Raw genomic sequence first — 27015 nt, forward strand, 5'->3', positions numbered from 1 at the left:
GATGACCTGAAGGAATGCTTTGGGCATATCTCCTAAAATTTAGGGAACTGCTATTTTCGGACAGTCATCAGATTTGAAATCTCTTCGCGTCAATCTCTCCGGAATGTTGCAAGGATCAATAATAACCAAAGGACTCATGTCAAAAAGTAAGCAGATTGGGAGATTTTTAGACCGGAAGGCTGGAACGGGAAATGAGTTGCATGACTGCCATGGGCAGCTTTTAGGCCAGTTTCTAAGTACAGGAAACTGGGCGCTTGTTTATCTTCCCCCTGGGCTCATTTTTGAGGTAAGCAGGTGGATTGTTGCAGGTTAAGAGCTATTGGAGCTTCCCCTTCCCTGTTCTCTATGCACTGAGGGTTGAGCTTGCTCCCCAAAGCCTCTCTTAACCTATATTCAGCTATGGAAATGCCCCTCTAGTGGGCTACTCTCATGAATTGTGTACAGCTGTGTGGGGAATATGCTTTTTGGTTGAGGCAAGAGCGTCCTTTGACAGGAACAAGAGCACCTAACTGCTGCTCCAAAGCAGGAACCGGTGAGGGTAGTTACCTCACCACGCAGGTGTCCAATTCAGCACTAAATCAGTGCTGTTTTTGGACTGTTCAGGGGCTGTTCCAAGGCCCAGTTGATGCCAGATTGCAGAGGGACCTTGCTAGGGTCTACCAGGAAAGTGTGGTGGTTGTACAGAGCTAAAAACAGGTCTTTACAGAAAATACAGCAAGCTGAAATTCACTGTTTTGGGCTTATTTGAGCGGTAGAAGGCCAAGGAAGAGGACCAAGGACTTGGGATTTTGTTCAGGGAAGGTTTATGTACCGAAATGTTGCCAAAATTTCCTTAGAAAAGGGGTTTCTTGGCTGTGAATTGCTCTTGTAACTACAGATACCATACCCTTGTAATTTCCCTTGAATTAATTGATAAATAAATACCGAATGGGGCGCCGGACTTCGGGGCCAATCTGGTGTTGAGCGAGGGAGCGAGGATTCTGTTTGTGTGTGTGTCATAAAGTCCAGGTATTTAATTGAAAGAATTACTGAGTTATGTGTCCATAGCCCGGTTTCAGATGCACTGCGGCAGGCTTTTCGGGACCAAATGGTGGATGGCTTGCTAGATGTTGGCAGCAGGCAAGGACGTTGTAGTTCTTGCATTCGTGGTAAGCAGCACAGGGAATCTTTTCCGAAGCAAGCTTCTAGGCGGGCTTCGAAACCTTTGGAGTTGGTACACACTGACTTATGTGGACCTATGCAGACCCCATCCTTGGGAGGTTCTTTGTATTTTATGCTACTGCTTGATGATTGTAGCAGATTCACATGGGTTTATTGCTTTTCCCAGAAGGACCAAGCTTTTGCTCGGTTCAAGGTGTGGCATGTGATGGTGGAGAAAGAGTCTAGATTGCAAATAAAGACTTGTCGGGCTGACAAAGGAGGAGAGTTTTCTTCCAATGCATTTGTGCAGTTTTGTGCGAAAAACGGCATCAAGCGGGAGTTGACCGATACAGGTTCGCCTTTAGATAATGGAGTGGTTGAGCGTAAGAACCGGACAGTGGTGGAGATGGCGAGGACGATGCTGGAGCATCATGACCTTCCTCGTCCACTTTGGGAAGAGGCTATGGCTACGGCTGCCCATATCTTCAACCGATCTGCAACGACTTCAGTACCAAAGATGACTCCATTTGAGTATATTTTGGCACGAAACCAGATGTCTCCCATTTCCGTGTTTGGGAGTGATGCCTATGTTCACATTCCAAAGAAGCAGAGGGGGAAGCTTGACTCGAAGTCCCAGAAGCTTGTATTTGTGGGATATAACTCTCTTTCCAAAGGATACAGGTTGTATGACCCGGAGCAATAACCAGAGCTGCATTGCTATTGCTCGGAACCCGGTCTTCCATGCCCGGACCAAGCACATAGAGATATAATATCACTTTGTTCGTGAGAAGATTTTGGCTAGTGACATCTTGCTTGTTTATTGTTCGATGGAGGACAATGCGGCGGACCTCTTCACGAAGTCTCTACCTTAGGCTATGCTCCGGCAACACTCCAATTCACTGGGGTTGGTTCCACATCCAGGAGCTGAGAAGGGGTGTTATCAATCATCTCCTATTTGTACATTACACCAGGGCCTCTGTTGTGGGTGTGCCTGCCCATTTTAGGTGTTCCCCCATTTTTCCTCATTCTCCATAGTATTTTTCCATTTTTGCTGGGTGTGGGAGCCTGGAGGACTATTTCTAACTGTCAGCTGTATCAGATGCTGGCCGACTGATTCCATGCTACCCGACCTGACCCTCTATGCTGGCCGACTGGTCTTTTGCTGGTCATGAGCATGTCTGGTTGCTGTCGACCTGTTTTGGGCTGGCCGACCAGCGGCCTAGGGCCATATAAAATGGCCCTGGCCCCCCACACTTGTTTTGTATCATATTCAGGATTTTCTTGTGTATATAGAGCAGAGTTACACAGCTTCTCTCTCCCTCTCTCATCTACGTTTTGCTCTCTACAGTAGTTGTCTTCATTTCCGCTGTGCATTCTGACAATTTTGTCCACACAGACCTGTCCAAAAGTAATAATATGTCCACCCCTTTGTTAATAGGGTGTGGCCTCTTTTTAATGATGAAAATCCCATGTTACTTTTGCCTAGATGCCATCTTTCAGGCCAAAATCTTGCCGGTTAATGTTTCCGCTTTCTTCTGTGGAAAGATCCCGCTTCACACCTTGGTTCCACCTAGTGTATAAAACACTGGTTGAGACGGGTGAGGGAACCAAATGGTGACATCCCCTTCGTCTTATAAGATAGTTGTCCACAACTGTATAAACCTGATACCACTAAGATATCCTTCAAGAATAGCAGATGCACTGCCAATCCATAATATTTCATCCATAAATCTAGATCCACGATCTGAAGTGAGATACGAGCACAAGAGCCAACCGTATCAAGAAACCAACTCTATCCATATCGTGAGTCAACAACTCTTGATAATTACCAGACACAGACACAAGAGCCAACTGTGTCCCAAAAATCCATAATCCCATACGCCGGATAATAACTAGACACAGGCACAAGAGCCAACTGTGCCCCAAATATCCATAAATTCATAAGTAGCTTTAAGTACCTGCAAAAATAAAGAAGCAACATACATAGCCACAAAACATCTTGCCATGCCATTGGACTACATAAGGGCACCACCCCTATGATCCATACGCATGCCCAAGCCAAACATGCTTCACATGCCCATATGGTTCACCAGGGCAACAACCCTTCCATGAAACCATACATGCTCCCCAAGGTTTCCCCTTCCACGAGACTTCCCTCAACAGGGTCACCAACCCTTCCATGAGTCCAGATACTAACTCACTAGAGTCACCAACTCTTGCAGGAGTTTACAAGATCACCAACCTCACTAGGGTTGCTAACCCTTCCATGAGTTCACTGGACACAGTCACCAACACTTCCATGATCCCATAAGTTCAGATAGTGAGAAACTAGAGTGTCACTAACTCCTCTCACTAAATGGAGTCACTAACTCCTCTCACTGGACAAAGTCACCAACTTGTCCATGAGTTCAAATACTAACTAGAGTCACCAACTCTTCCATGAGTGCAGTATAACATGAGATAATAATAAATCACAGGCATAGAGATCTTGGTTCTCCATAAACATGTCTGCGATAGATAGTTTTACAGGCATTTCGGCAGATGAAAGAAATCCATAGAAAAATCCTCAATCCATGAGATATCCATTGATTCCATTGCAACCATAGTATACCCATAGTCGAGAATCAACTAGTCCATGTTACGATAGATAATTCATAGCTTTGTAACCGCATATGTGACATATTCTAGCGTCCCATACCACTAGAACACTTCCCATATGAGATCCTTGTGTAGGCGACAATTCTAGCATCCCATACTGCTAGGAGCCACCAGTACACAGGACCAAAACCATAAACTATTCATCAAAACCATAGAGAAGCCTTTTCCAGAATCAAAATGGTTTCCAAGGAAAACGCCTTTCAGAAAAAATAGCTTTCCTAAAACATATCTCAAGGTAGACATGAGAAACATTCTCCACTAGCATCAGCAAGGGAGTTCAACATGTACGGGACTCCATCCAACAATCCCCCTCCTGTGTACAAGAGTCCATGATCCTTCGCATGCCGCAGAAACCACAGGAAACGCAATCCTGCCTCCCAAAGAGACATCTGCAACCATGAGCTCAACCGCCTCATCAGGAAGCTCCCGTCCAATCTGGTGTCAATCAACCAGATCAATGAACCATACAGCTTCTGAGTCACAGAGACATCACGCTGCTCACAAGGATCAACACCTGTTACGGTGCACAAACAAGTCCTGGAAACCTGATGAAACCTGTCAACCACCCCCTCTGAATCCGAAACCACAAAGCCTGGAGAAACCTCCTCCTTCTGCAAGTAAGCACCTACCACCTGCCTGGCTTTCCGAAAGGTCCCCGTGGAGAGAACATCCTCAACTACTGGAAGTTCTATGTCCCGAACACTACGAGACATCAGAGCATAAGTGACCTGTTCAGCTTCCTCTGACTCACGAACACAAGAACTACCAACATCAGTACTGGAAAGTTCCTGCCAACTGCTGCCATCTACTGGCAAGCTATCCACCACCTGGTCTCGGAAAGCTCGCACCTGCAGCGTATCCACACTTAAGTAGCCATTACCAGACTGCCACTCCTCACAATCCTGAGGACCTGGGAGAGAGAGTGTTAAAAGCCTGTAAACTCCATTCTCCACTCCTCCTTCCCAAACCACCTGGCCTGTTGCTTTGTCCCGGAGAGCAACAAAATGCTCATCAAACTCCACCCGTACGCCAGTCTTGCAAACCTGATGCACTGACAACAGATGAAAACCAAGTGCCGGAACATACAACACCTGGGAGGAATGCTTCCCCCCTCTGCCATCGGGAACTATCTCCATCCTGCCCTCACTGTGAACCGGGATAGTGGACGTATCCCCAGTAAGAATATGACCAGAAAGCCTGCAGAGATCCTGTAAACCGGAACGGGAAGGAGTCATGTGCCTGGAAGCACCACTATCAAGAATCCACTCTCGAGTATCCGTTGCGGAGAGTCCTCCAATCTCCTCCCTGCCTGAAGAAAATGAAGCATCGGGGAGGTACTCTGAAAAGGGTGGGTGGGTGGGAACAAAGAAGAACTAAAACCTGCAAGTGGCTGTCCAGCAAATCAGCCCGCCTTCCTCTTGCTTCTCCTCTTACCGATCAGCCCAAAACAGTCCACCAATCAGCCACAAAACAGTCCCCCTCTTGCTCACACAAATCCCAAGACCTATCTAGAGCCTAGGGCTCTGGTACCATGTCAGAATATGCAGCGGAGATGATGACCAAAACTGGGAACACGAGCAAAAACGCAGGCAGAAAAACAGCACAAGAGAGAGACAGATGTAGGCGTGTAACTCTGCTCTATATACACAAGAAGATCCCGAGAAATGATACAAATAAGGTATGGGGGCTGGGGGCCTATATATACCTCCCTGGAAGAGCAGTCGGCCAACAGATAAAGTGCCCACGACTGCTGTATAGGTCCCACGACTGCATAAATGCAGTCGGCCAGCAAACAGGTGCCCACGACTGATGAAATCCAGTCGGCCAGCAGCCCAGTAGCCCACGACTGATGAACATCCAGTCGGCCAGCACTGGAGTGCACCTGGCATCCTCTGGCAGCCATCCCAAACCTCGGAAAAATGGGAAAAAATAGGGGAAAAATACGGAGAGTGGGGAAAAATGATAAAACACCTCATAAGGGCGGGCACACCCACAACAAAGGCCCTGGTGTATAAATCTAGACAGGAGATGACTTCTAACATCATCGGCAGCTGTAACCTTGCCCTTTCAGTATAGAGAGAAGAAAGAGAGTATGCCATCCCGCCTGCAGCTTCATTGTACAGCCTGTGCAAAGAGGGAATTCGTGGTATGGCTGCTTTACGGCCAGAAAGAGAGAGAAAACAGTAGAACTCAGTCGGTTGCCTAGACTGTACAGCCAGCGAAAACGAATCCCCTGCCTACAGCGTATGGCTAGAGAGAAGAAGAGGGAGAAATCTGACGACTGTACGGCAGTTTTCCTTTTGGTGTTGGCAGCTGTACAACGGCTGTTGTACAGATGGTTCAGCACAGGAGAGACACGGAAAGAAGGCTGCCCGACTTGCTCCTATAGTATGCACATCCTCAAGAGAGAAAACCAACTCCCCTTTTAATGAACTCGACTATCCGAATCTGCAATACTTTTCCCCTTTTTACCAAAATAGCTGGACTTTAACCAAAATAGCAACTTTTATGCTTTTCTCCCAAACTTGCTCCCCAAGCTGGAGCTAGGTTAATAGGGTGTGACCCTCTCTTTAATGATGAAAATCCCATGGAACTTTTGCCCAAATGCCATCTTTCAGGTCAAAATCTTGCAGGTTAATGTTCCTGCTTTCTTCTGTGGAAAGATCCCGCTTCACACCTTGGTTCCACCTAGTGTATAAAACACCTGTTGTTACGACCCTGTGTTTTTCTATGGACAATATGCAGGTGTGCACGGGGACATGGTGGACAGTGTGAATGGCATCAGGTTGGAGTCAAAAAGTAAGCCCATGTGTGGACAACCCCAAGTGTGAAGGGGGCCAAGTGATAAAGGTCTTTTCTCATAACCCATGGGGACAAAGGGTTTTGGAGGGGACAAAGGTTTAAAAGCCTTTAAAAATAAAAGAATCCCTTTTTTGGGGATAATCGTGGCCCTTATGCTATTTTGGGGCCACGTGTGTGCTTTTGGAAAAAAGGAAGGCTGGCTAAAGCGTGGAAGGGCAGGCGTGGAGTTTCTAAGAGAGAAAAAGCGCAAACAGGCTGTGCAGGCTGCACCGCTTGGATTCCTACTTTTGGGGGGATAGTGGACAGGCTGCAGGCGTGGAGATCTTGCTGGAAAAAAAGAAGCGCATACAAGGCTGGGCTAATGGCAGGCGTGGAAAGGACTGATGCACAGAACCGGCTGATGGGCTGCGCTGAAATACACACAACCTGAACTCCACAGACAGGCTTGCTTTTTGGGAAAAGTACACGGGCTCGTTGCTATTCAGCAGAGAAGACTGTTGGGGTAAAGGCACTATGCCCACCCTTATAGTGTGTACAAGCCCATAAGTTATAGTACATAGTACACTTAGTACTTTTAATGTACTAAGTGCACTATGTGTACTAGTGCAATATACATGTGTGATAGGGGAGTCACACACTCATGCATCATGAGTTGACTTATCCCCACAACTCTCTCTCTCTCTCTCCCTTGTTTCTCTGTGTATGTCTCCCACATGACCTAACCCTAATTCTCCCATCAACTGGTATCAGAGCATAGGTTGCTGCTTTGATCCTCTTCCTTCTCCCTAGAGCCGTCAATTTTTTGCTGCCCTGCACTGGAGGTGTCTGAAGCGAAGGCTACAAAGGTGAAACCTGCTGTTGGCTAACCTTGGGCGTTGCAGGCAGCAAGTCGACTAGGGGTTGACGGGCAGAGCTAAGCGTAGCAAACCACAAGGCAGCTGGGAGCGTTGGCGTGGAAGGGCACAGCAGGCATTGAGGCGTTTTTTTTTTTTTTTTTTACGTAGCTCTACACGGCGAAGGCAACGCTGGCCCTTCAGCGTGGAGCGAAGTGAGCGTTGTCGAACACGTGAAGTCGTCGGCTGGCCGCTATCGCTTGACGTAGGCAAATGAATTGGGCGAAGGCGTAATTGTGCGCTGGATTGCAGTGACGGGCAGATTCACCCGCGAGCTAGTTCTCGTGTGCTGGGCGAAAGTTGTGCGTCTAGTGGCCATCGCTACAACACACACCATTAGGCGGAGGCTGTGCTGGCGTTTCAGCTTCCTTCCAAAGGACCCACATGCACGTGCTACTGCACGCTTCTGGGCAGACTTCGTAGACCAGAAGGTATACAACGCAGCACAGTAATGCTGAAGATGAGAGCTTCATAGCAGGCAGCCAACCGTACATCAGCTACAGCAGCTTCATCATCCCCCTTCTGCACAGACCCCCCTTTTCTTGCAACAACAAAACCCGCCTGCAAATCAGAGAAAAAATCAGAAAATTACAAGGTATTTTCCTCAATTTTTTTTTGGGAATTTGCAATTGAGCAAGTACAATCAGCAATTGAGCAGATACAGGTGTCGAATTGCTCAATTTTGAGCAAAATTGGCAAAATTGGGTGACATTGGTCACAATCAGGATCAATTTGCAGAAAATTGGATGTCGAAATTTGGGGATTTTGATGTAATTGTGCAATTAAGCACTCATACATGCTGTATGATGTGAAAAATCGCACATTTGGGCAAAATTGCAGCAAATTGCAGTGCAAATCAAGGGGCTTTTGTGCCGATTTGGTTGATTTGCATGCAGGCAATCGCATTTGATGCTGTGGATAATGTGTTGATGCCTTACAAGCACTCAATGTGCCTGTAAATCAAGGGGCTTTCATGTATTGGATGTATATGTGGCCAGGGGGAAGCATCGTGAACACTCTGGATGCCTTCATGTGCGTCAATGTACCATGTATGATCTTAAATCAAGGGGCTTTTCAAGTTCGTATGCTTGTTGAGCTTGGCAAAGCAGCAGGCGAGACTTTTATGCCTTGAATCCTCATAAATCAGCTTGCAGTCAAGGGGCTTTTGCCCAATTTCTGTTCGGGACTGTTGTATGCAGTGTACGGGACTGTAAAAGTCTGATTTTCACTCATTTGGACAGCCAGGAGAGCATTTATTGCTATTGTACCTGCTGGTACAGATTTGGCACAGCTTTGTGCAAGTTTTGGCATGGCTGTACACTGTTTTGAGTGACCAAAAGGTTCAATTTTAGCTGCTGTACTTGCCGGTACAGGTTTGGTACATCATTGGTGAGCACTTGGTACTGCTGTACAGTACTTTGGAAGGGCAAAAGAGCACATTTAAGGTGCTGTCCAAAATCTGCAGCAACCAGATTTTGGTGTTTTCATCACATAAAGTGGGAGAAAAGTTGCATTTGTGCTTCCGCAGTGCGAGATAAAGCTTGGGAGAAAAACTGTGAGCACTTTGTGTGCTTTTGGTGCAGTATTTGCACATTTTGCAGGGAGTCAGGCATTGACAGGTTGCATTTTGCTATGGCAACCACAGGTGAGAGCTCTTCATTGCTTCACATCAAGAAGTTTGAAGGCTCGCATAATTATGATATTTGGCAAACCCAGTGCTACAATGTGTTGCTCCAAAAAAAGCAGCACAAGCCTATCAAAGAAAGGGGTGTGATGCCCGCTTCTCTTACTGCTGAAGAATGGGAAGATATGGATGAGCTGGCAAGATCTACTATCATGTTGTCTGTGTCAGACTCATTACTTTTCAGCATTCGTGAAGAGAAGACAGCTTGGGGAATGTGGCAGAGATTGCAGGACTTGTATGCCCAACAAAGTGCCTCAAGCAAAGTGTATTGGTTGAAGAAACTCATAGGTCTTCAGATGAAGGAAGGGGCGTCTATGACAGCCCATCTAAATGAGTTTAATGGTATTGTCAGCCAGGTTATCAATCAAAAGTTGGCAATGGACGATGAGTTCAAAGCCACTTTTTTGTTATGCACTTTGCCAGAGAGTTGGGACACATTCAGGACAGCCACTAGCAATTCGAATGCTATGCTGTCATATGCAGATGTTGAGGGTGCTCTTCTTCAAGAAGAGATGAATAGGAAAAACAACTCTGTTGGAAAGTCCAATGCAATGAATGCACGTGGGAGATCCCAGCAAAGGGGGAAAAGCCAAGAAAGGGGAAGGAGCAAGTCTCGCTCCAAAAAGGATTTGGAATGCCATTATTGTGGCAAAAAGGGACACATTAAAAAGCAATGCTACAAATGGAAAAATGATCAAAAGGAAAAGGGAAAAGGCAAAGACAAAGACAAGGATGAAGCCAAAGATGTAAAGCCAAAGGGCAAAAGTGGAGTCAAGATTGAAGAAATCAATGTGTCACATGCAGGTGGCAGTGAGGATGAGGTCCTCTTTACGTCTTCACTTGATGCCCATTCACTTCTTACAGGTGGTCATGGTATGCACTCATGGATCATTGATTCAGGTGCCTCCTTTCATGTCACAGGTTGCAGAGACTTGTTTGTCAGGTATACTGCTGGCAATGAAGAAGTGGTTTATTTGGGTGATAACCATGCATGCAAGATTCTTGGCAGAGGTGATGTAAGGCTTGTATTTTCAGATGGCTCACAGCTTATGCTCCATGATGTCAGGCATGTGCCTGAGATCAAGAAGAATCTGCTTTCTACTGGACAGCTTGATGATACTGATTATGTTACCACATTTGGTAGTGGAAAGTGGAAAATTAGTAAGGGCTCACTGGTTGTTGCCAGAGGCTCTAAAGTGGACACTCTTTACTTTATGCATGCAGGTGTTTGTCACCATGCTAATGTAAATGCAACCGAGCTGCCGGAAATCTCTATGTGGCATAGCCGGTTGGGACACATGAGTGTCAAGGGAATGGAGCAATTGTCTCGTTTGGGTTACTTGCCTTCTCTAAAGTTTTCAAGTTTTCAATTTTGTGAGCATTGTATATATGGTAGGCAACTACAGTGTCCCCACAAGAAAGCTCTTGGACAGAAAGATGCTCAGTTAGAGCTTGTGCATACAGATGTATGTGAGATGCCTCAGCTTTCTTTGGGAGGGGCAAAATACTTTGTGTCTTTTATTGATGATGCCACATGCAAGGTGTGGGTCTATCCTCTTCGTTTGAAGAGTGATACATTCTCAGTGTTTCAGAAGTTTGTTGCTCATGTTGAGAATCAAACTGGCAAAACACTGAAGGCCTTGCGTTCCGACAATGGTGGAGAGTATATGTCCAAACAGTTTCAGGACTTTTGTGATGCTAAAGGCATCAAGAGGGAGCTCTCTACTCCTTATGATCCTCCACAAAACGGGACAGCAGAGAGGATGAACAGGACCATTCAGGAGAAGGTCCGTTCTATGTTGTCACATGCTGCATTACCTCATGGTTTTTGGGCTGAAGCTGTTATGACAGCCGTTCACCTTATAAACAGGTCACCTAACACGAGGCTTGGTGGGAAAGTGCCAGAAGAGGTATGGACTGGAAAGCCTCCGTCATACAAGCACTTGAGAGTGTTTGGTTGCGTTGCGTACGTGCACATACGCAAGGAAATGCGCACCAAACTTGATCCTAAGTCTCACAAATGCATATTCCTAGGATATGGTGACAGAGGTGAAATGGGGTATAGACTTTGGGATCCCATGAATAGAAAGATCATACGCAGCAATGATGTCATTTTTGATGAAACATGCGTGTATAAAGAGCCTGCAAGGCAACAGGAGCCTGGCAGAGTCATCTTTGATGATGATGGACATCATGGACAACAACAAAGGGCTGTAAATCAGCCATTACAGCAGGAAAACCAGCCCTTAAATGGTGCTGAAAATGGTCCAAATGGACAGCCAGAGATGGCAGAAGATATCCCTATGGATATACCACAGTTGGAGGAGATACCGGGCATGATATTTCAGCCTTATGGCATGGAACAGGAGCCACCAATGGGTGATATGCAGGCTGGACAGCAACCTGCAAATGATGGTCATTGGGTACGGAGGTCCACTAGACCCTCCAGAGCCCCTGACAGGTTTGTTCCAGGGGTTGACTACTTGATGCTCACTGACTGTGGGGAGCCCTCATGTTATAAGGAGGCTTTACAGAGGGCACACAAGGCTCTTTGGGAGCGTGCCATGAAGTCAGAGATGGATTCTCTGCACAAAAATGGAACATGGAAGTTGGTGCCTTTGCCTGCAGGCAAGAAGGTTTTGCCATGCAAATGGGTATACAGGCTCAAAGTTGCACCAGATGCAAAGCCAAGATACAAAGCCAGGTTAGTGGCTAAGGGCTTCAAGCAGGAATATGGTGTGGAATTTGATGAGATCTTCTCTCCAGTGGTCAAAATGACCACACTTAGAGCTGTGTTGGCTTTGGTTGCGCATGATGATCTGGACTTGATTCAGATGGATGTGAAGACTGCTTTTCTTCACGGTGATCTCCATGAGGAGATATATATGCAGCAGCCAGAGGGTTATGCAGTGAGTGGAAAAGAGAAGCTTGTATGCAAGCTGAAAAAGAGTCTTTATGGACTCAAACATGCACCAAGAGAATGGTATCATAAATTTGATACATTCATGAAATCACAGAAATTCAGGAGAAGTGACATAGATCACTGCTTGTACACCAAGAAAGCTTTGGATGGCAGTCTATTGATTCTCATTTTGTATGTTGATGATATGTTGATTGCCGGGAAATCTCGTAAAGAGATGGATGCCTTGAAGAAGAGGCTGCATGAAACCTTTGATATGAAGGATTTGGGTGATGCAAATCACATCTTGGGTATGCGGATACTTCGGGACAGAAATCAGCATGTGTTGTATTTGTCTCAGAAGGAATACATTGGCAAAGTCTTGCAGAGGTTCAATATGGACGGGGGGAAGAAGACTAGTACTCCTTTGCCTCCATATGTGAAACTCAGTGCTATGGACAGCCCACAGTCAGATAGAGACAGGGCTGATATGGCCAAGATTCCGTATGCTTCAGCTTGTGGCAGTCTCATGTATGCCATGGTTGCTACTAGGCCGGACATTGCATTTGCAGTGGGAGTGGTTTCTAGATACATGGCCAACCCTGGCAAGAAGCATTGGGAAGCAGTGAAAGGTGTCATGAGATACCTGAAGGGCACCCAGGATATGTGCATATGTTTTGGCAAACAGGATGCATTAGTGCATGGTTACACGGATTCGGATTATGCCGGTCATCCAGATAACCGGAAGTCTACTACCGGTTATGTGTTTACATTCACAGGAGGTGCTGTGTCATGGATATCCAGGATGCAGAAGTGCACACCCTTATCTACTACAGAGGCCGAGTATATTGCAGCCACAGAGGCTTGCAAGGAGGCATTATGGCTATCTCGGTTAGTGGTTGATTTGGGTTATACAGGGGATATTCCATTGTTGCATTGTGACAGTCAGAGTGCCATTCAATTGGCAAAGAACCCTGTCTTTCATGCAAAGACGAAGCATGTGGATGTGAAGTATCACTTCATCAGAGAGGTGATAGAGAACAAGCAAATTCAGCTTGTTAAGATTCATACGGATGACAACCCGGCTGATCTGTTGACGAAGAGTTTGCCTCCGGAGCGGTTTGCTCATTGCAGACACTTGATGGGCATTGGATGAGGCCATTTTCAGCCTTGATATGGCCTTGTATATTATCATGTACATGTTGATTTTTTCTTTTCCTTTACTTAAGGGCACTTTGCCTTTAAGTGGGAGGTTGTTGGGGTAAAGGCACTATGCCCACCCTTATAGTGTGTACAAGCCCATAAGTTATAGTACATAGTACACTTAGTACTTTTAATGTACTAAGTGCACTATGTGTACTAGTGCAATATACATGTGTGATAGGGGAGTCACACACTCATGCATCATGAGTTGACTTATCCCCACAACTCTCTCTCTCTCTCTCCCTTGTTTCTCTGTGTATGTCTCAGACATGACCTAACCCTAATTCTCCCATCAAAGACAGGCGCACTGAATCCTTCTTCTTCTTCTTGGCTTTTGGAGGGCTGTCTGGCCTGCTGCGCAACAGTATACACAGGCGCCTTCTAGATCTCTCTCCTTTTCTTGTGTTTTTAGCAAGAGACTGGCTGGCTACACTGCTGTCCATACAAGCAGAGCTGACATCGAAACGTGGACTGTAGGAGGGAGTGCAAGGCTGGACAGCAGGTCCACCTACAAGTGTTCTCTCTCTCTCTCTATTACGTCGAATCAGGTGCTGGACTGCAGGCGCAAAGGGCTGAAACTCATGCTCTTTTGCACAAGAGTCGCTTACCGGTTGGTTTCTCTAGACACACAGGCAGCCCGGTGTGTGCTTTTTGGAGGACGCCGTGTTTTTGCAGAAAGGAGGGGCTGGTTTTTCATAAACATAGACATCATGTTGATGGCGTTCAACTGATGGAACTTTCAGCTTCTCTTTGCTTTGGGTTCGGGACTGTTTTGAGGACAGTTTATGGGCTGTTTTTGTTTGGCCGCAAATTCAGCTTTGTACTTGGGTTTTTGGCTGCAAGTACAGGTCACTTGAATGTGTTTCTTGGCATGGGAGTGAAGCAAGCTCGCACGGCTGCGTGCTCATGGAGCAGATTGTTTTCTTCCTGCTAGAAAGGAACAAAGGGACCTACAGTTATGGGCATCTCTATGTTGCCAGATGTTTCATGAGGGAGCAGGTAACTAGATGTATGGAAACAGGACAGAAGTTTCAAAGGGAAACAGGCCTAAGGGTTTCATGTGGAAACAGGTCGTAGGTTTTCTCGAAGAGAGATGTTTTTGGGTTTCTCCAGGAGATAGGTCACATGCAGGCAGAAGGTACAGGAATGGACACATGTATGGTACAGCCTTGTTACTGATTGGACAGGGGACAGGGAATCCATGACAGAGATGGATAGTACCCTTGGAAGGTAGAGAGGGTTTGTATAGGTGTGTTGACTGTATGGTATGCTGTGCTGTGATACTCTTTTGAGAGACAGTTTGGGAGTCTGTGTTGTGATGCAGAAGCACTGGATGTGTCAGGGTGTGATGCTGTTCATAGTGTGAGAGGCTATGGATGGTTGTGGTGGCAGCCTTGATCATGGGAGAAAGCTTCTGTATGCAGACTCAATGTGAGAGAGTCTTTCGATGTGAACAATGGCTGGAATTGTTTGTGGATGCCGAGTGGACAAGAAGCCATGATGCAGGTTCTTTGCAGGCTTCAGGGGTTCTACTGTGATGGCTGAGTTTCCAGCCTTATTGTAATCAAAGCTCTTATAATCAATTAAAGAAATACCGCAAGGGGCGCCACTGCGTTTTGGGGCCAATCGGTGTCTGTGTACTGTTTTTTGCAGGAGCACTCTAGCTCCCCCTGTTTGTTTTCCTTTTCTAGGTCCTCAATGGCGTTGAAGTGTTTTATGTGCGAGTGTTTGTTTCACCGCCCGTCAGGCCGGTTTCAAGGTTCCGTTTGCCGGGACACATCGTCGACTTTCTCAAGGAGGCGAGTCCGTGGTTGCTTTGGTCGGGACAATCGCCAACTTTCCTAAGGAGGCGAGCCCGTGGTTGTCACATCAAAAGCTTCAACATGAGGAAAGTGAAAAGGAAGTGCAGGACACAGTACAGGATTGTGTGTCTTTGCCTATATGAGGTGAAGAGCAAGAGCTGAAGATGAACCTCAGGAGAAAAGACACCAAGGACAAGAAGTAGTCGGCAAGGAACAAGAAGCAGTTGAAGTGTTATGGTGCAGGAGATGCGTTGAAGGCTATGGCTTTCGACAGTTTGTCACCGGTGGTATCTTCATAGAGGCTTCATGGGTTCGGAAGACAGTTTATTTCTATGTTTAGCAGTGGTGATCTACTATGCTTCATCGAGGACTTGTGCTTATCACTTGGGTGGAGTGCAAGCAGGTTTTGGGTGCCTGAGGATGTATCAGATGAGGCTCAGATGGAAGTGGAGGAACTTGACGAGGTTCTTATTCCTGGCACATAAGGAAAGAAAGGTACAGGGTAAAGTTTCCCGTTGCTATCCTGTGAAGTTCAAGAGCTGTTTACTGATGGATACGAAGTGGATGGAGGAGGTTCACTGATGGATGCGAAGTGGATGGAGGAGGGTGACTTAGCAGATTCACCTCAGGAGTTGCAGCTTTATCTTGATGCCTTTGAGTTGGAGTCGACTCTTGTTACAGCTCATTCAGGTTCAGCAAAGCATAGGTCTGGAGCATTGCCTGATGCTCAAGAGGGGGGTAGCACCTCCGCTCCCTTGTTACAGACAGGCTCATTTGTCATCTAGGAGTCGCTTGGTGACATCTTTGTATTCACCCGAAGGTATTGACGCTGACAGTACATCTGCTTATGGGACTTCTATGATCTTGTGTTCTAGACACATGAGATGGTGGTTGAGTATGGTTCACAGTCGCGCGCACCTTGAACTCTAACTGCAACTATGGATAACTCTATGGAGGGCATAAGTCTTGCGAGCAGTCCTCGAGTTGGTTTGGTTCATGGCTATATGGATCGAACTCTATTTGTGCATGTATGCATACACTTTTTGAGGTAGAGGTATTTTTGTATTCTGGTGCCATTGGATCCTGGTACCATTGAGAATACATTGGGAAATACTCTGCATTGTGTCATGTGCTGCATGTATGTTGGTATGATACATCAAGTGCTTTATTATGTTCATGGATGCACCACTGGGTGTGACTCCTGCGGGATGACCATGAAACATATGTGGGAAAGTACTTACCAGATGTAGTGTTTGGATGCATTGAGTGCTTGCATATGCTCATGTTGTACCATCAATCGTGGGTCCTGCGGGATGCCCATGGGCGTAAGGCTTGCGAGCAGCCCTTAGACTGTTACTTTGGAGTAGGTAGAGCATTTTGAGGAGCATATTGTTTGCGAATGCATATGTGTGTCATATGTAGAATGATGCATGGTTTTGTTTTTGGCTAACACACGTAACGTGTTTCCATTTGGTTTTAGACTTTTGCTGTAGGTTCTGAAGGAACAAGCAAGAGGTGTTTTATCACCCAGATGCATTGGAGGGCCATTGCTTTTGTCATATGGGGAGTCTTTGCTCAAAAGATGCCTTACTGTGCCATTGAGTGCAATCGAGGACGCTTGCCATTTTTCAAGAGGGGGGTATGTTACGACCCTGTGTTTTTCTCTGGACAATATGCAGGTGTGCACGGGGACATGGTGGACAGTGTGAATGGCATCAGGTTGGAGTCAAAAAGTAAGCCCATGTGTGGACAACCCCAAGTGTGAAGGGGGCCAAGTGATAAAGGTCTTTTCTCATAACCCATGGGGACAAAGGGTTTTGGAGGGGACAAAGGTTTAAAAGCCTTTAAAAATAAAAGAATCCCTTTTTGTGGCCCTTATGCTATTTTGGGGCCACGTGTGTGCTTTTGGAAAAAAGGAAGGCTGGCTAAAGCGTGGAAGGGCAGGCGTGGAGTTTCTAAGAGAGAAAAAGCGCAAACAGGCTGTGCAGGCTGCACCGCTTGGATTCCTGCTTTTGGGGGGATAGTGGACAGGCTGCAGGCGTGGAGATCTTGCTGGGAAAAAAGAAGCGCATACAAGGCTGGGCTGATGGCAGGCGTGGAAAGGACTGATGCACAGAACCGGCTGATGGGCTGCGCTGAAATATACACATCATGAACTCCACAGACAGGCTTGCTTTTTGGGAAAAGTACACGGGCTGGTTGCAGCAGAGAAGACAGGCGCACTGAATCCTTCTTCTTCTTCCTGGCTTTTGGAGGGCTGTCTGGCCTGCTGCGCAACAGTATACACAGGCGCCTTCTAGATCTCTCTCCTTTGCTTGTGTTTTTAGCAAGAGACTGGCTGGCTACACTGCTATCCATACAGGCAGAGCTGACATCGAAACGTGGACTGTAGGAGGGAGTGCAAGGCTGGACAGCAGGTCCACCTACAAGTGTTCTCTCTCTCTCTCTCTATCACGTCGAATCAGGTGCTGGACTGCAGGCGCAGAGGGCTGAGACTCATGCTCTTTTGCACAAGAGTCGCTTACCGGTTGGTTTCTCTAGACACACAGGCAGCCCGGTGTGCTTTTTGGAGGACGCCGTGTTTTTGCAGAAAGGAGGGGCTGGTTTTTCATAAACATAGACATCATGTTGATGGCGTTCAACTGATGGAACTTTCAGCTTCTCTTTGCTTTGGGTTCGGGACTGTTTTGAGGATAGTTTATGGGCTGTTTTTGTTTGGCTGCAAATTCAGCTTTGTACTTGGGTTTTTGGCTGCAACAAGTACAGGTCACTTGAATGTGTTTCTTGGCATGGGAGTGAAGCAAGCTCGCACGGCTGCGTGCTCATGGAGCAGATTGTTTTCTTCCTGCTAGAAAGGAACAAAGGGACCTACAGTTATGGGCATCTCTATGTTGCCAGATGTTTCATGAGGGAACAGGTAACTAGATGTATGGAAACAGGACAGAAGTTTCAAAGGGAAAAAGGCCTAAGGGTTTCATGTGGAAACAGGTCGTAGGTTTTCTCGAAGAGAGATGTTTTTGGGTTTCTCCAGGAGATAGGTCACATGCAGGCAGAAGGTACAGGAATGGACACATGTATGGTACAGCCTTGTTCCTGATTGGACAGGGGACAGGGAATCCATGACAGAGATGGATAGTACCCTTGGAAGGTAGAGAGGGTTTGTACAGGTGTGTCGACTGTATGGTATGTTGTGCTGTGATACTCTTTTGAGAGACAGTTTGGGAGTCTGTGTTGTGATGCAGAAGCACTGGATGTGTCAGGGTGTGATGCTGTTCATAGTGTGAGAGGCTATGGATGGTTGTGGTGGCAGCCCTGATCATGGGAGAAAGCTTCTGTATGCAGACTCAATGTGAGAGAGTCTTTCGATGTGAACAATGGCTGGAATTGTTTGTGGATGCCGAGTGGACAAGAAGCAATGATGCAGGTTCTTTGCAGGCTTCAGGGGTTCTACTGTGATGGCTGAGTTTCCAGCCTTATTGTAATCAAAGCTCTTATAATCAATTAAAGAAATACCACAAGGGGCGCCACTGCGTTTTGGGGCCAATCGGTGTCCGTGTACTGTTTGCAGGAGCACTCTAGCTGCCCCTGTTTGTTTTCCTTTTCTAGGTCCTCAATGGCGTTGAAGTGTTTTATGTGCGAGTGTTTGTTTCACCGCCCGTCAGGCCGGTTTCACCTGTCAAGACACGTGAGGGAACCAAATGGTGACAAATGCCATGATGAGCACTTAAGAGAATGTGGCCAATAAACTAGGGATTCAACTGATTTAGGATTTCAGCTCAAAATAGGGTATGCAAGTAAAATCAGGGTTTTAATCATTGCAAAACCACACATGGCATACCTTCTTTGGCTTAAAGAAGTACAGGTGAGCTAAATGGCTGCAACAGCTGGATTGAGTCGACTTGGCAGTCATGGACAGCCAACGCACAGGTGGACAACTTATGATAGAGTAGCACGACCAGCAGTGTGAGATGGAGGCACAAGGCGAAGAATGCAAACGGGAGCTCCCGACGGCTCAGCTAAAGTGAAAAAGGGAACGCACAAGGTGCAGGCACAGAAGCATGCTGGCGACGGTCTCACAAGTGGCAGGCGGCAGAAAGCGGCAGCATGGGCTAATGATGGGCTGAGGACAGGTCAGGTGCGTAGGGCATTATCTCCACCAGGCGTCTTTCTTTGACCAGATCCGACAAGCCCACTCTTCATAGGCAGGTACTCTATTGTGCAGGCTGGGTACGGTGCGCACAGGCAGGCAACACCCCTTCCGTCAATGTTGGCGAGGCCCCTTGCCCTTCAGTGCTTAGTGATAGCTCCCAGTAGACCCTCTGTACCGCGTGTGCATAGCGATAGCTCCCAAAAGGAGCAGGCAAACAAGCAGAGGCACCCCCAGCTCTGATACCAATGTTGGATCAGAGGACTCCTGGCTGTGGAGGCTATGTCAAGAATAACGCCATAAGATGAAGCTGTATGAGAGAGGGAGAGAAAGAGAGAGATGATGATGAGAGAGAGTGAAGTACAATGATTGGACACAAAGTACAAGTTTGCTTAGTGATAAAACAAGTACAATGAAGCCCCTCTTATGGGCTAAAAGTACAACCTTGACTTTGACCTTATTAAATGAGGTGTGACATCACTGCTTACCTCAAGGGAAGATTCCTAGGCTAAGAGACTGTTCCCACACTTAACTCCGATTTCCCAACATTGTCAGTATGTTGATATGGTACAAAAGATGTATATGTCTGTGGCCTTTTGGCCTTCCAAAATGGACTGAAATCTGACTTAATGGATTGCCTAATGGCCTGTGCCCCATAAGGGGGATCAGATGAATATGACTAACTATGGGCCTAGCCTTATATAGGCTCCTTATGCACAGGCCGGCCAAATTCTCCCTGGGTATATATTGTCCACATCTGGTACTAAAATCTGAACGCCAACCCTGATGACGCCCATATCTCAACACCTGCTGTCAGCCGGTTTACATCACAAAAGATAAAATCTAGATAATACTAGGGTGTGTTCACACAAACTTACTCACATGGGTGTGTTCATACACACATATTGCCTAAGGGAAGGTTCATAACATTGCCACTAAACATATTCAACAAATCCCCTTGTAGTGGTAATGTGTCTAGAAGGCCAAAGTATCATCGACCATGTTTGCAATGTCTTGCTTCTCCTCGGAATTTTCCTTTCCTCCTTCGCTCATCACTGGCAATCCACTTCCTGCATTCATTGATGAAATGTCCCTCCTGCGACAATAGTGACACTTCCCTTTCTTCTTTCTGGAAGTATGTGTGTCTTTATCAACTTGAAATGCTTGTTCATGCCATGATTGGGAGTGCTGGAGTTGACCCTGGAGAGATTCAGAGAGGTATGAAAGCTTTGGTAGCATAGTGGAAGTCAACTGAGAGCAATGTTGACCAACTCTCAATCTGAAACCACTTCGTTGATATTGAGGAGCTGTTCCTTGAGGTCTTTGATCTTGGTCAGATAATCGGTGATTGATGTACCTTGAGGGGATCTCTTGAGAGGGAGCTCCCGTTTCAGCTCCCACTACCTCTGCTAATGATCTCTGTAGAGTAGTTGGCTGGTTGGGAATTGGACGGGAAGGTCGAGGCTCACTGCCAAAGACAATCCCCCAAAGACCTGGATGTTGCGGAGCATAAAACTCCACAGGCTAAAGTTGGTGCCATCCGACTGGTCCTCGGCTGTAAGAAAGCCATAATCACCCACACAAAGTATGCAAACTCTCTTGATTGCAAAAGAACCCCCTTGTGCAGGGAACTCCAAGAAGTAAGAGAGTGCTAAGGAAGACTGAGAAAACTGAGGGTACCAAAAGTTACTGAAGAAGGCTGAGAGCATCTAGAAACTGAAGTGCTCGGAGATGGATTGCTAGAATCCCAGAAAGTACCCACACACACACACACACACACATTTTGCCCAAGGGAAGGTTCATACACATTGCCACAACATATTCAACACACCTCCCAGAACTCCATTACAGATTTCTTCAGTCCCCACAACGTGCGGCCCAAAATCCTACCCATCCAAACGCTAGCTGCAGATCCACAATATTCCACAACATCCAGAGGCACATCCACGGATTAAGGGGATCGTCACCTTGTCCTCCATCTAGATGAGGACGCCCTATTGTATTACACTTTCACTATCACATGTTTATATCATAGGTAGCTGTTTCAGTGTATTTCCATGATGCAATATTTTCATGGATCTATTGTGCTATTTTGTGGTCTCCCTTTTGGTCTTTTGAAGACGTTCATATGATGGGCTAGTTGGAGAGCACTTCTCATATGCACGCAATACTTTGGCTCCGCTGATTGTACATGTGTTTAATCGTGCCATTTCTGAGGGTTCCCCGGCAAACTAGACAGAGCATATCATTGTACCACTCTTTAAGAGTGGGGACCCCATGGTACTAGGCAACTACAGGACGATCATGATTGGTCATTACTCGGCCAAACTATATGGCTCTATATTGGAGTCGGAGCTGAGCCGCTGGGCAAAGAGGCATGGTCATCGAGCACAGGGACAAGCCGGCTTCAGGAGAGGATTTACTACCTTGGATCACATACTGACACTTCAGGCACTTATTGAAGAGGGTTGGGCACAGAAGAGAAGGATATATTGCTGCTTTGTGGACTTCCGCAAAGCCTTCGATACCATACCACGTGCCAAGCTTATGCCCAGATCGCATGACATTGAGGTACCTGAGGATATGCAGTGGGGGATATATGCTTTGTATGAGTCTGTGACAAGCAGAGTCCGAGCTCCAGGCAGACTATCCGATATGGTGACTAGCACAATAGGGGTGAATCAGGGATGCCCGCTATCACCCACCCTCTTTGGACTGCACATTGATGTGGTCTCCGATTATGTAGACAGATGGGGAGGCCTAGGGGCATGCCTAGCAAGGGTGTTAATACCCATCTTGTTATATGCTGATGATATTGTTCTAATCTCAAACTCTCCGGAGGGATCACAGAGACATCTGGATGCATTACAGGCGTTCTGTGCGGATAGAGATCTGATAGTGAACCTTGGGAAAACCAAGGTTATGGTGTTTAACACCACACAGGTATGGGTGACGAGATCAGAGCCTTAGTTCACTTTCCAAGGGAAGCTGGTTGAGTACGTCAAGTCATATGTCTATTTGGGAGTTACTTTCACAGGACCGCGTTTTTCCCTGAAGGAGGCAGTAGCAACTAGATTAGCTCGAGGGCATGCAGCCTTGGGGGCACTTGAGAGGCAGTGTGCACACATACAATTTTAAGAGCCGCACACCAAATTGTGGCTATTTGATACACTTGTCACACTGGCCCACCCCTACGGAGCTCCAATTTGGGGGCCCAGTATACATCACAGATCTCAGAGAGGGATGGAGGCATATGGAGAGACCACTGATTATGATGATTGCCCGCATGATTCGGAGAAAATCATCGGTACCACATGAGATTGTTCGGGCTGAGCTGGGTGCCGCACCAGTAGTGACCGAGGCCGTATTACCTTTTTACACTGGCTATGGGAGCTCCCTCCGCAGAGGTACTCCCGATTGGCATTGACCTCATCCATACAGTTGGCAGAGGATGGAGATACTCATTGCTGGTATGCTCAGATGAGATCATGGTTTGACCTACATGGTCTGCGGATAGAGGCACTCCCACCCTTTCAGTATAGCCTGGATTGTCCATTTTTGGATCTCACCCACTCAGAGCAGAACCGCGTGATTAGGATGGATATCGTTAGAGCGGACACAGAGAGGACATGGACTAGTCCCCTTGAGCCCTAAGGCACGAAAATGGCTCATTACAAGAGCCATTTTATGTACCTACTCACCAGATGATTTTATCACCCGCCCAGCATACATGGATCTACACCTATCACATGGATACGTTGTGCCATTGGACAGATCCAGACCTCATCACACCAGCTGTGGATTGAGACAGGGCGATATGTGCATCAGATCTCGGACGACTGCATTTCTCAGCTATGCTACTAGGAGGCAGAGACAGAGGAGCACTACATTTGCCGATGTACAGTCTATTATGAGATCTAAGGGAGATATCACTGCCTCTTCCGAGAGGGTTTTGGGCCGTTATGCAGGGTCATGGAGTTTGTGGATCAGAGATGCATGGGATTGTTCCTACTTGAGCTCAGGAGACACAGAGAGACCCTCTTGGCAGACAGGAGACCGAGCCATGATGTACCTTGACAGAGGATCCTGACAGATTTCTTTAGCACCAGCACCAGCAGCCCAGCCCACACACCTCCTAATACCTCCTCCATCGAGCCATCAGGGCACCAGCCACGCTCCAAGGGAGTCACCACTGATAGAGCAATCGTCTTATGTCATGCTCATCAGCCACGCCCACCAGGATCCCGACCATAGCATCCTCACCATCACTAGATCAGAGCCATTATTGCTCGGTATCGGAGGCGCCTACCTCGCTTCTACGACCTCTCCATTCTAGACAGCCCCATGGCGGAGATCCTTGATCTGAGGAGAGGGCAGCACTTCAACTGATCAGCATACATGGATCTACTTGATATACATTTTCCGGTATTTTCTACTCAGTATCATCTAGGAGTCTTACTTACAGTTCTTATAACTGTAAGATAGTTTATTGTACTTTTCAATTCCATTTGGTTGTTCTCTTTGATGAGACACCAACTTCAGATGTACTCTCAGTTTTGGTCTCATAGGCCATTATGGCCTCTTAGAGACGTTAATATATCATTTCATTTCTCTCTCTCGCTCTCTCATGGATACATTGTACTACCCTTTGGTCTCATAGACCGTCTGGGTCTTTTAAAGATGTTAATCTCCCCTCTCTCTCTCTCTCTCTCTCTCTCTCTCTCTCTCTCTCACACACACACACACACACATTTCTAGAAAAACAAAATGCTATATCAGCTATTCAAGCATCAATTCAATCTTAAAGGCACATTAACATCAAACGATTTGAGTAAAACAATAGTTTTACTCAAATTCAATCTAAAAAGCACATCAACATCAAACAATTTGAGTAAAACAATGGTTTTCTACTTGCATAAATGAGGTTGTTACAAAAGGGATCCTTTTAACAGAAAAGAAAGGGCACCTCCGTTCTAGCAGGCATGATAGGTTTCCCTGCCAGTAACTCCGCTAGGATACAGCCCGTGCTCCAAAGGTCAACACCTACTCCATATTCAGTGGCGCCAAGCAAAAGCTCAGGAGGTCGATACCAAAGTGTCACAACCCGACTTGTCAAAGGCTGATTTTGATCTGGACGAAAAAAAGTTGCAAGACCAAAATCAGCAATCTTTAAGGTGCCCGAATTATCTAGCAAAAGGTTGGAGCCTTTGATATCCCGATGGAGTACACCCTGAGTATGGCAATGCTCTAGTCCAGAAAGCAACTGGTGTAAGTAGCATTTTACCTGCAGAAATTAGCCACAACTCACATGCGTCAGTTGCCCTTCAATTTTTATTGGATTCAAGAACACATAAATGGCACCGAAGAACCACTAATGCTGTACATCAAGGATTTCTATCAGATACAAACCTGTGGTTCAGTGAACAGGATGCCTGGACATGCAGAAAGTCCAGCAAGGTCATGTTCCATATACTCAAAAACAAGGTATAGGCTGCAAGACATCCTCGAGGTGACAAGACCTTCCAGTTTAATTACATTCGGATGATCAAGACGTCTCAAAACAAGAATCTCTCTTGCCATAAACCGCACACTCTCAGGCTCAAGGGTATCAAATCGAACTTTTTTGAGAGCAACGATTTTCCTGGAGTCCAGATCCCGAGCCTTGTACACATTGCTGTATGTGCCTTGTCCAATCTACAACAGCAATAGAAACAAAATTAACACCACCATTGTTACCTAGATTGTATAGTAAAGCATGCAGCTCTAACATGATAAGTGTAAAACCATACTCTATCAAGCAAAGTGATTCAATCAATAACCAGCGAGAACATTTTCCCCTAAAATTCATCAGAAAGACAATCACACAATGGTCCAGCATTGTACCCAATACCCCCCCTCCCCCCTTTTCCCCTGGTGGTAAAAGCAAGGATTATCTCACATGAGCTTTCATATGGACCATCTGTCACCATTCCATTACAATTTGGATGCCACATTACAACTGCCTCTCACCAAATAGGACATTGAAAGGCTCATTCGCTCTGACCTATTCCAATTACAGACTCCTGTCACATGGTCCACCGCACCCTCACCAAAGATGCAATTCTATCACGATCATTTTCAACGGCAGATCACAAATAATGGCTGCATAGAGGTCGAGACGGAGGAGCACTAACTTTTTAGAGGCCCAGTGTTCAAGGCAGCCAAGGGCTGCAAGACTTGTACTTCCTTTTTGGACATTATGAATATACTGAATACTCAGCTATCTCTCTCTCTTCTCTATCTTCTGTATGTGTTTTGCATCAAGCATGTTCCAGGATGGTGTTTAGACTCCCAAAGCTTCCGCGTGTGACATTGGTATCAAAGAATCAGGCTTAGCAAGGCTAAACACTGAATCAGTCATAGATGAAGGTGCACAGTCCAAGGAAAGGAGCACAAGACATGGAAGAAGTTCCCAGGAGGTTGGTTGGTGGTGTTCCACGAGGCCCAAGGGGAATGGTAGTCTTGTGAGTCGGGTGCCACTTGGGGCACACTAGGAAAGGCTTTCAGGCAACGGTTCCAAGGGAGGATGTGAAACGGGAGGCGGATGCGTGTATTGGAATCGTATAAATGTGAACAAGATTCTGAGCACTTAACACTTGAGCATTACAACCACAAAGCTGAAAATGACAATACACCACATAAAGGGGCCGATGATAGGCTGACCCCCCCCCCCCCCCCCTTTAGGTTATATTACCAAAAGAGTCTGCAAAGTACAAGATTACGGGTGCCTGGGGATTCACCACCAGCCTGCACCTGATTCTTCCAAATACATCATGAATAAATACATTTCAAACAAGAGAATCTGTAGGTACATCCGCCCTACACACAGGTACATCCGCCCTGCACAAGAGTTTCACAATCCTCACAGAGGTACTCCGCCCTGCACAAGATGTAAATGGATCTTTAGGCCCTGTTTCCACGTGAGAAACTGATCCAGAAACCTGTGTTCTCCACGAGCAAGTGTCCCCAATGCTTGCCCTAAGCACCTGTTATACCAGGAAACCTTGAGACACATCCATGCTCACATATTCCATTGCTGTCCGGCCTGTTTTGTGCAATAACCAGTCCAAAACAGCAACTTTCTATCGCGAGAATTCCACCTGTAAAGGGTCCTACAGCCCTGTGGAGGTCCCTAGAGCTGTCCTGTAATGTCCAAGTTGACTTTGGACACCTGTAACCAGCCCAAAACTCGCAATAACCAGAAATTGCAGGTCTGAAATTTACCAACCAGCCCTTTAGAAGAGTGTGGGGATCGATATCCAAGCTTGTGTGAGTCCGGGAAGCAAGCAACCAGCCCTGTAGCAACTCCCAAAGCTCCAACCAGCTCTCCAATGTGTTGAATAATGAATAAAACAGCCCAAAAGGCCTCTTGAGGGAGGCGCCTTTTTCCAGTGCCACCTAAGGGGTTTGGTGGGTACACATACAGGCTGACATGTGTCCCCATAAGGTGTCCAGGTAGGTGTCCAGCCCATAGTGCTCCATTTGTCCTGTTTGTATAAGTTTAGGTCCAACCAAATGGGAAATGGCCATAAGCTATCCGGACTTCATTAATTTTGGTCCAACCAAATGCGAACGCATTATAAGTTATCCAGCCACTTATTAATGAGTGTGGACCTGCAAACCAATAAACTTTAGTAGTAAATGAAATAAGCTGTAAATTGAGTGTGGACGCAACCTGCAGCGTATCCACACTTAAGTGGCCATTACCAGACTGCCAATCATCACAAACCTGAGGACCTGGGAGAGAG

The 27015-nt window shown here is 46.5% G+C and overlaps 1 protein-coding gene across 1 annotated transcript in view; it reads right to left on the minus strand.

Moving 5' to 3' along the window:
• LOC147615317 (putative serine/threonine-protein kinase At1g54610) overlaps window positions 1-27015 on the minus strand; it is a 63998-nt gene that overhangs the window by 24408 nt on the left and 12575 nt on the right. Inside the window, exons 2-3 of the mRNA XM_086779396.1 lie at window positions 24638-24922; window positions 24195-24512 (exon numbers count right to left, since the gene is read on the minus strand). Of these exons, the coding sequence (XP_086635522.1) occupies window positions 24195-24512; window positions 24638-24922 (603 nt within the window). The remainder of the gene's footprint in view (window positions 1-24194; window positions 24513-24637; window positions 24923-27015) is intronic.

The sequence above is a fragment of the Cibotium barometz genome, chromosome 40 (assembly GCF_041138505.1).
Source record: "Cibotium barometz isolate CiBa-2024 chromosome 40, ASM4113850v1, whole genome shotgun sequence".
NCBI lineage: Eukaryota > Viridiplantae > Streptophyta > Polypodiopsida > Cyatheales > Cibotiaceae > Cibotium > Cibotium barometz.